This window comes from Sphaeroforma arctica (genome assembly GCF_001186125.1).
Source record: "Sphaeroforma arctica JP610 unplaced genomic scaffold supercont1.229, whole genome shotgun sequence".
Lineage (NCBI taxonomy): Eukaryota > Ichthyosporea > Ichthyophonida > Sphaeroforma > Sphaeroforma arctica.
Genome location: NW_014040329.1, coordinates 90,101 through 101,014, shown reverse-complemented (window position 1 = coordinate 101,014; position 10,914 = coordinate 90,101). Strand labels below are relative to the sequence as shown.

The following is a 10,914-nucleotide window of genomic DNA, read 5'->3' as shown; positions in this document are numbered from 1 at the left end:
ATGGAGTATTTAGCTATGTAGGTAGTCGCATGGCAGGTGGCGTGCGTGCTTCATTCTAATCAACACTCAAAGCTGCTTACAAAAGTCGTGTTATGTAAGTAAGAACTATAAGCAATACTCACAGTTACTTCTATGACTCATGTCCTGTAGGTAAGGACTATGTGCCTGCTGGAGCGGACCTTTGTTTCATGGGTGTTGGTCTTGGCACCAATGAGTCGTCAGTCCGGTACTTGATGAAGAAGGAGGTATGTATCGGCCGCGAGTCGGAAAATCAAAAAGAGAAATATGTGTATACTGGTGTATATATAATCACATGTATGTATGTATGCATATATATATATATATTTATTCTTGTAGATATGAATACACTGTGTGTGTTGCGGTGGTACGGGATATCTTCGACCGTTACCCTGAGCGCGAGTATATAGTTCAATTTATACCTCACACGCCTCATTCTATAAAAAAATATGTTTGTAGGTATTCGGCACTGCACGTGTGGCGGTGGTGCGTGATATCTTCGACCGTTCGCCTGAGCGTGGCTACTTGGACCAGGTCATGAAGATTGTGGATGCCAAAAGTGTGCTGATTCTGGACTCTATCATTGGAGAGAACAATCTCAACCGGCGACTGGTCAATGAATACGTGTACTGCAACAGCCGCAACAGGTATATATATGGTGACGAAGCCAGAGCAGACGACCTGTGAATTCATTTGTGTGCTGTAGCAGCTGAGAAGGGTGTAGTGAGGGTCTCTGTGTAGGTGTATGACAAGACCGGTGCACACTTGTCCACGTTACGTGGAAAGATATCTGCACGTACATGAGCTCTTAACATGAGCAGCGAGTTGTTGGCGTATTCGTCATAGATATAGACTATATATGTATTTATTGTATCATTTACAAAGGTGTGCTTGGGCAGATGTTCATATTAGTATCACTCACAGAGGTTACGTACTCCCACATACACATACACAGCATCACACCAATATAGATACCTTGATTCTCATTCACACATACTCACACATACACATACACAACATCACGCCAATACAGATACGTCCTCTCGCGCATGAACATGGAGCTATCCGCGTACATCCGTGATGTGGGCATGAACGTCGTGCGCTTGCCCGAGTCCATCTACAACACACATGGCCTGGGTGTATTTAACTTTGGAGAGGGCCAACTATTGGTCAATAACGCAGAGATCGCCGACATCCTCGAGGGTAGTGCACACTTCAGTGGGACGGTGAAGTGTGTGACGTTTGACTTTGAGAGCGAGCTCAAGAGTGACTGGATCTTTAACACGACGCTGGTGTTCAGGCAGAAGCCTGCGGTGGATGGTATGGTTGAACGGTTTCCAAAAACAGAAAGATGCATATACGCGTACACATATACGTACATGCACATATACATATATGTGTATATATACACATACATACAGACATACATATTTACATACATATATATATATATATATATACTGATGTGTGCATATCAGAAGTCACTGGCAATTTCTATAACCACCTCAGCTATAGATGCATGTGTAGTTAGAGAGCACATGTTGATTTATGCGTACTTGATGTATTTGAGCTTTGGTGTTTTACTGATGTGTGTCTATGGACTCTCTAGCAACGTCTATGGTGAGTGCACACGCCGCTATACAAAGTGTGCATTACAACACACATACCACCGTGCGTTATTTTTATCAGGAACTCCCATGTAATGCAACTGGTTGCTCAACACAGACCTAGTATGAGTGTGATGCACCTTGTATCTCAATCTAGGGCCTATGCACCAAACCGGTCTATAAAGTGGATGGAAAGGGCACCCGTTTGAATACTCTGATCCGATTTAACATATCTCCTACTCGATAGGCATGCCAACGATTGACTTGAAGCCGTTCAACCCACCTACGGACAGAGTGCAGCGCGCATGGGGCACCTCAAACGATACTCAGATCCACCAGACAACCAACACGGTGGGTGGGAATAAATCCTCTATTGCAGAGATATATATGTGCATATATATATATATACATGTGTGTGTGTGTGTGTGATGAACACTTTATGTATACGAGCTACATCTTATGCACAAATTGACCTCAGTTTCTATATGTATATATATACTTCTTGAGCTACATATATCCCCATTATCGACGTGTTCACGCAAGTATATCTCTATATACACACCTTAATCCCAGGTATATATCTCTATACACACACCCTAACCCCAAGCATACATCCCTATCCATACATCAGGTGATGATGGTGGCTCCCGTTGGATTCTGCACCAACGAGGAAACGGCAGCCGATAATTACTTTATGCACAAACACGGCATGTCAGCAGATGAGGTGGAGCGGAAGGCCCTTGCAGAGTTCTCTGAGTTCCATCGCAAACTCACCACGCTGGGCGTGACGGTATGTTGTGTGTGTTCGTATGTACATGTGATACATTTGCGATAGACGTAGTGTGTGTGTTCGTATGTACATGCAATGCATATACACATTTGAGATGGATGTAGTGTGGGTATTCGTATGTACATATAGTGTATATGTAAGGCTTGCTATATAGTGGAGTGTGATATAGATTGTGATGATCTACATGACATGGTCTAAGAGAGGGTTGAGCGCAACTGACGACTCTGGGCGTTACGAATAGCTACATATATATGTGTATATTCTACATGTGTGTGTATGTACATGTTTATAAGCTACATATTTATGTATATCAATGTCATACATATACTATATACACATAAACTATTTATTTATGTACTATATATATATATATACATAAATATCATGTTAATTAGCGCAGCATATCTTCAACCCCCTAAACCCTAAAGAGGTCTAACGATTGGATGGTGCACGTCAACTATCTCAAGACCTATGTCGTTGTTCAAATCCCTTCATGGTTATATAACAATAAGTGTTATTGTTAGTTAAAGATATGAGTCATCAACTTCGCACGATTTATTCATAGACGATACAAGTCAATTTCTCATAGACACGTATATATATATATATATATATATCACATTTATATATATATATATGTGTGTGTGTGTGTTTAAGACGTGTTCGTTTACGATACATGTCACCTTCTCACGACTTAACCATTGTTTATCCCCCATCATTGGTCTGCACAGGTGCTATTGTTTGTCAACGAGCGTTGGTACAAGTCGCCTGATTCGGTCTTCCCCAATAATTGGTTTAGTACACATTCCGCCACAGAGTTTGACGAGAAGAAGTCGACTGTGGTATGTGACGGATATGTCTGCTATTGTCGGATATGTGTGCTTTTGTCGTATTTGTGTTCTTTTGGTCGGATTTTATAAAATAGCCTTAGAACGATAGTGGATATAAATACACGACATTCTGTCGTGTTTCATGCACATGGAGCTCATCAGTAAAGGAGTAACGCACGAGTAGTTTGTATCTGATCGAATGTGTGACTATGCCGGTTAGCTCAGTCTACGATGTAAGTGGGTGAATACATCAATGATATATATATATATATGTGTGTGTAATTTTAAATTTAATACAAATGTATGTATACGTATGTATATATATATATATATACATCTATATTTACTTTCATCCACAGCCAAGCACTCATTGCAAATACATGCATACACCAAGATAGATACCCTGCTGTGCAGAGTATGTTTAATGAACGTGTTCTACTTTATACTCACGGTAATATATTGGCCCTGTCCATTAGAAAGCCTAACGAACACCAAAATATCCACCATCTTATTTGAGAACATTGCCTCAAGATCCTAAACCCAATTCCGCGCCCTACTTTTCCATTGCAAAATCCCGTTTTCTTCCTGTTCATAGGTGTTCTATCCCATGAAAACGGAGTCGCGCCGAAAAGAGCGCCGCGAATATATCATCAGTGATATGCAGGAAGTATACGATCGGGAAATGAGCTTCACCCAATGGGAGTACTCCGATTTCCCCAGTTTCCTGGAATCTACAGGTGTGTGTGTGTGTGAATACCTATTGAAATGTATATGTATGTGTATTGTACTGTTTTGCATATACTACAGGTGTATGAGAGTGTGCTCGAGAATGCTTCTAGATATGTAAATAGAAGTGTCATTGTATTGTGCTGTTTTTTATATACGACAGATGTGTTGTGTGTGTGCATGTGTATGCGAGAAAGAGAGATACCTGTAGAAAGGTATATGAATGTGTAACTGTATTACACTGTTTCGCATATATCACAGGTTGTTGCTGTTGTGTGTGTGTGCCTTACTTCTTATTCAGGTGTTGAAGGGTATGTAAGTACATACTGCTGTGTCACAGATGCAACGATAGCAATGCACAGACCTGCGCCGAGTGGTTGAGTGGCTGTTTGTGCTTAAGATTAACGTTTATATATATCGTGTTCATCCTAGATCATTCGCACTTAAACTTAAAGTCCATCTGTAGATGTAATCTTTGCCGTTTGTGCTCAAGATATACGTAACTATTCACATATCGTACTATTCTATGTATATCTTTTTCTATTTATAGGTGTGATCTCACATTTCGTACTATTCTATGTATATCTTGTTCTATTTATAGACGTGATCTCACACTTCGTACTGTTCTATTAATATACCATTCTATTTATAGGTGAACTCACATTTCGTACTATTCTTTGTATACCTTATTCTATTTATATATGTGATCTCACACTTCGTACTATTCTATTTATATCTCATTCTATTTGTAGGTATCATCTCACGCTCGTACTGTTCTATTCACAGGTGTGATCGTTGCCGATCGCAAGCGCCGTATCGCCTACATCGCCCTATCCCAGAGAGCCAACCGCCGCATTGCTGAGACTTGGGCCAAACGCCTGGGCTACACTCTGTGCCTCTTCCATGCTACAGACGCGGAGATGCGCCCCATTTATCACACCAACGTGCTCATGGCAGTTGGCAGCTCGTGTGCGGTGGTGTGCCTGGAGAGTATTGAGGATAAGGTGTGTGTGAGGAGAAAGCTGTTGTGGTGTTTCGTGTGAGATTGTGTGTGTGTGTGTAATAAAGGTAAGGTGTGTGTGAGAAGAAAGCTGTTGTGGTGTGTCGTGTGAGATTGTGTGTGTGTGTGTGTATTAGAGGAATGGTGTGTCTAAGAAGAAGCTGTTGTGGTTTGTCATGTGAGGTCGTGTGTGTATTAAAGGTAAAGTGTGTATATCAATACCTGATAATTGTCCATTACTATTCCAGGCTGTCGTGTTGGTTATAGGTATCTGCTAGTTCCTCAATACCTTATAATTGTCTACTACCATTTCCTCAATACCTTATAATTGTCCACTCCCATTCCCTCAATACCTTATAATTGTCCACTCCCATTCCCTCAATACCTGATAATTGTCCATTACCATTCCAGGCTGAGCGAGAGAACCTGGTTAAGACGTTAGAGCAGAGCCACAAGATCATCGCCATCACTCGCGCACAGATGAATGAGTTGTGTGGCAATGTGTTGGAGGTGCACGGGGAGCCCTACAGCAAACGTATCATGGTCATGTCCACACGGGCCTACAATGTATGCCTTGTGTATTACGTGTATGCTTTGTATATTATGTGTATGGATAGTATATTGCGTGTATGTATAGCATATTGCGTGTATGTATAGTATATTACGTGTATGTATAGTATATTACGTGTATGTATAGCATATTGCGTGTATGTATAGTATAATACGTGTATGTACAGTATATTACGTGTATGTATAGTATATTACGTGTATGTCTAGTATATTACGTGTATGTATAGTATAGTACGTGTATGTATAGTATATTACGTGTATGTATAGTATATTACGTGTACGTTTAATATATTGTGTATAACATATTACGTGTACGTCTAGTATAGGAGGTGTATAGTATATTATGTGTACGCCTAGTGTAATAAGTGTATGTCTAGTACATTAATTAAATGTATAATGTATTACGAATCTGTCTAGTACATTAATATAGTATATTACGTGTATGTCTAGCATATTACGTGTATGTATAGTATATTACGTTTATATCTAGTATAGTTGAGATTATGTATGGTATATTATGTGTGCGTCTAGTACATCGCCTTTGTATAGTATATTACGGTAGGGTATGTATATCACCTGTCTGTATAGTGTACATGAGTCGGGGCGTACTTATTTGTTGTGTGCGTAAGTGAAAGACCTCTGCTGCAATTATATGGGCCTGTTGTGTACGTTTAGTCTGGGGTGTTAAATGATGCGTAGCTGCTATGTACGAGATAGCGTACGTTATCATAGGCGTGTACACGTGTGTGATGTTCTACCTTTAATTCTGTGCGCAGAGGTGTGTGAGTGTGATAGAGGTACAAGCCATTTGCTATATATATGTAATAGCGTACTTTAACTTAACTCTGTACACATGTGTGATGCTCTGCTTTTAGTTGCGTACACAGGGGTGTGTGTGCGTATGATAGAGATACAGGGTGTGCGTATGATAGAGATACAGGGTGTGCCTCTGTACCGTATCCGTTGTCCTAACACCACGTGCACACCGAGACAGTCAACCTAAAGCACACACGAGACCACCCTTTGCAACCCATGCCGCTACACCTGTCTGCAAACTCTCTTTCTCTACATTACCTGTTGTGCATGAATGGATCAACTGATCATAAGTGAATATGACATAATCACACACCCTCATCAACTGATCATCAGTGAATATAACATAATCACATACCCTCATCAACTGATCATCAGTGAATATAACATATAATCACATACCTTCATCAACTGACTATGTATGGATTGAAGCATATGCACCGTGTATCCAATATGCGTGCATGTACATGAACTCACCGGTCGCCTCTGCTCAACTACCTCAGGCCTTTACGGACGAACAGAAGGGGCTGATGCTCGATTATGTGGACAACATCCTACACACCTCCATTGACACCATCGAGAACATCGGTGGTGGTGGGGTGCGTTGTATGATGGGCGAGATATTCTAGGTACATCATCTGCAAAGGCGGCTGTGTACATGCATGCACGCACACACGTTCGATGTGTTGTGTGTGCTTGTGTACGTACACGCTCACAGGCGTACGTACTTGCATACACAGCCGGCCACGGTGTGTGTTTAGTTCTATAACTGTTAACGGGTCCGTCTGGGGCCTATCGCGATACCGTTTGGGAATGGAGGGAGACGTTAAATGATGCGAGCGAATTTTGGTACAGCTTATACACATATGCCTACGCGCGCGCACACACATACATACATACACAAGCAACGCACAAACTTCAAGGTAAATGGCACACAGAAACATGAAGAACTGGCTTATCCTTGCACATAAAAAAACACGACACTACACATTAACATGAAGGACTCGCTTATCCTTGCACAAACAACACGAGGCCACACAGAAACCAACTACACACAGACAGAGACTGATGCCATCGACACATACGCCCAGGGTGAGCATGTAGTGCGTGGCCATGGTGACGCATCTCGCATGCGTTGTTAAGCACGAGCATGTGTCTACAATGCCGTACACGTGAACGCATGTACACCAACAGGGCACACCCACCAGCTGCAGAAGAGGATTGCTCTCCGACATCCACACGCACACCCGTTATCACCATCCATACGTTATGGGCTTATGGGTATACGCTCTCGGCTACCACATAGCAACTCGTGCGGAAACGCGCACGTACTGTCCCCCGACTATTCTTTTATTTGAAGGGTCGTTGGGCGTTGGGTTTAGATCCATGGTTGTTCCTTGGTGACCATCCGTGCGGCCAAGATATGCCAATACAGTCATGCGGCGACCGACAAGGACTTCGGCGAGCCCGCAAATAACTCGAACCTCGACTCGTTAACGGTTCATATAGGTGCACCGATGTCAGTTGTTATGCTTGCAGACTATACTGTAAGATATACGTACGCGTAGGTAGGTATATAATGTGGTTTGCTCGTCGTATATTCAGTTGTACTTCAAAATTGCTTGACGCGTGACGTCACCGAGCACGGTCAGGGGACAGTTCTTTGACATGACGCGTGACACCTGACATTTTACTCTGGTTGTTAGTTAGCCTACTGAGGACGCTCGATGAAAGGTGCACCATGCACCTGGATTTCTGGTGCAGGACTGCTTAGGGTTCGGAGTTGCGTTGATGAGGTAGGATTTTGTGGGGAAAGTAAGTGGTTTAGATTCCGGAACTGATGAATATTGGGTGCTGTGCACACTCGAGCATGAGTGAGTATAGAAGGTGTACTGTACGCGCTGATATATGTACATGTGTTGAGCGATTGGCACCTGAGATTTGGGATTGACTCCGATCTCGCTGCGATGTAGCACAACATATAGAGGACATCGGAGAGACTAATATCGCATTGAATTATATGGTCTTCAGAGTTGGTAATTCTATAGTTGAATAAAATGTATTCGGCAATCAGAAAGGTCCAACTTCGGCAACTAATTATTGGGGTGTCACATCAGGTGCGTGCATGTATATTGTACATACATATGATATATATATATATATATATATATGTGTGTGTGTGTGTACACGTTATATATATATATATATATATATGATATGCAACCTTAGCCCATCGTGACGTCATGGGAAAAATCGACTACATCACCTGCCCTGCAACTATAAAGCATTTTAACAGTCACACTTTACATAGATTCAGACCATTTCTATCGCGTAGATATTTGAACGCTATATCGCAAGCCCACCTGCTATCTTCTGCAGATATCTTGATATTGTTCGATTTTCCATATTGCACTCTGGGCTATTCATTGACAGCTCGCCTGTATGTGTGCGCTGGAGACATGCTAATGGGGAACACGGTCGATCATTTCCTGGCAGTATTCGTAATCGCAATATTAGGGACGTCTCTGAGGTTCTCCTTGTAAGTAACCGTGGCATGTGAACAGCATGAAGGAAATAATCACCCGCGGCCTCAGTGTGCCAGGACCTAGGAAAACCCATCTTTGTTTATATACTACTTCTCTGGATTTATACCAGAATCATTATCTCCTGGATGATGTACTAGGAAACAATATTCTCTCCCCGGTGGATTTAAAAAATATTACCATCCCGTCTCCAGAAAGGTGGAAATTCCGTGGGATTTATGGTATCATTCTCCCTGTCTCCAGAAGTCCTGGCTTATGATCTGGTCGGACTGGTCCCTGTCTCCCTTATTCCATGGCCAATCTAACTAGTTTACCTATAAAGATCAGTAGGTACCACTCATATATACTCTATACACCTACACCCTATAAGGGGAAATATGATTTATACACCCTGCTACAGACTCCAGAGGGTCGTGCCAGAATTGTAGTACCCCGCTGACTACTGACCAGTCGGTCAGATAGAGGTATGTCGTCTTTAGTCGGATCATGGCCAACTGACTACTGTGTATGATATACAACCCTGAAAACGTCAACCCTCCCGTTTACGACCCTCTGGACGTCTGTCCCAGTTTCTGTGACACACTGATACAGCTCGCGTTCGAAAACGAGATTGTGTTTCGCATAAAAACTCTGTAAACTTACAAGTTCAATAGTTCCAGAGTCCAGACCCTAGACTCATTGGAGCCTTAGAGGGTTGCCAGAGTCCAAAGGTCATCAAAATCAACCAAAACAAAATGTCAATCACATATATAGCATAGCCTTCTAAAATTTCATTCAAATTGGTAGGCTGTGTGTGCTGTGTAAAACACTAAAACTGTAAATACTAAATACACATTGTTAGTTTGTTACTAGGTACATACAGTGAACATTTCTTCTGTGGAAAACATCTTAAATTTACTCCAATTGAGAGTAGATGAACCGAAGAAGAGACTATAGAGGTTGACCCAGAGCTACCTTAAAAAAATCAATCTCATTGGCACTCATATAGCACAACTTCTTCGTTGTGACGAATAATAAACGCAAGCTTAATCTCATCCCGATCGGACTATTAGTTCAAAAGTTATGAAGGATTTCAGTTTGTACCAGAACTGGGTCAAACTAGCCACAAGTAAGCGTTATACTAGTCCATACATACCTAGCAGACCTTTCTGGCATTATAGCATACTATTTTATTGGTCTATGGGAGGCTTTATGTGCGCAAATAGCGAGTCTAGACGTGTATTTCGAGTACCTCATATACTAACTTGTATCTTTTGTACCAGTGAGAATATGAGGAACCCAAAATACACGTCCAGACTCGCTATACGCGCACATATAGCCTCCCATCGACCAAACACTCTATTTTTTACACATGACGTTTTACGATTCTGAACAAAGATTCTACCTCCTCACGTAATACAGTCACCTCACCAGTGTCCACGAACCTCACTTAATAATACATATTCTCCTTGATGTGTAGTGTGAGCTATTCAAGCTTTGTCTCATTCGCCATTTGAACTAGAGCAATCCCTTATTGAAAAAGAGTCCTCAAAAGAGATATACCACAAAATAGACAGTTGTATTGGACCAATTAGCTACCGATAGTATTCAGTACCCTCGTAAATTCCTACACAAAGATTATGAGGCCCGACCAAAACAATTCATTGCAGTGTTTACTTTTAGATCTGAGTTTATTTGATCAGCGCACTGCGAGCTGTTTGGTCACTCTTACATGCAATTCAAAGTGGCTCATGATATTCACTTGCTCTCGAATTAAGAGGCATCTAATGTTTACATTTACAAAATCTTGACCATATTATTCTTCGCTAATCAGGCTCGTCGCTGTGTAATCTCAACAAACCTAGGATCCTTTTCAGTCGCTTCCAGTACCCCGGAAACCCGCAGCAGCACACAGACGCTCACGACAGTCTCCTCCAGGGCCTTGCCGACGAATTCTTAGTGGCTCATGATATTCACTTGCTCTCGAATTAAGAGGCATCTAATGTTTATATTTACAAAATTTTGACCATATTATTCT

The 10,914-nt window shown here is 41.7% G+C and overlaps 1 protein-coding gene across 1 annotated transcript in view; it reads left to right on the top strand.

The window, feature by feature from the left end:
• SARC_04206 (hypothetical protein) overlaps nucleotides 1–8,435 on the top strand; it is a 14,728-nt gene extending 6,293 nt beyond the window's left edge. Inside the window, exons 8-17 of the mRNA XM_014301986.1 lie at nucleotides 151–245; nucleotides 478–665; nucleotides 1,052–1,338; nucleotides 1,873–1,976; nucleotides 2,257–2,415; nucleotides 3,147–3,257; nucleotides 3,841–3,982; nucleotides 4,758–4,975; nucleotides 5,383–5,538; nucleotides 6,858–8,435. Of these exons, the coding sequence (XP_014157461.1) occupies nucleotides 151–245; nucleotides 478–665; nucleotides 1,052–1,338; nucleotides 1,873–1,976; nucleotides 2,257–2,415; nucleotides 3,147–3,257; nucleotides 3,841–3,982; nucleotides 4,758–4,975; nucleotides 5,383–5,538; nucleotides 6,858–6,983 (1,586 nt within the window). The 3' untranslated portion in view covers nucleotides 6,984–8,435. The remainder of the gene's footprint in view (nucleotides 1–150; nucleotides 246–477; nucleotides 666–1,051; nucleotides 1,339–1,872; nucleotides 1,977–2,256; nucleotides 2,416–3,146; nucleotides 3,258–3,840; nucleotides 3,983–4,757; nucleotides 4,976–5,382; nucleotides 5,539–6,857) is intronic.
• Nucleotides 8,436–10,914: the final 2,479 nt, after the last annotated feature.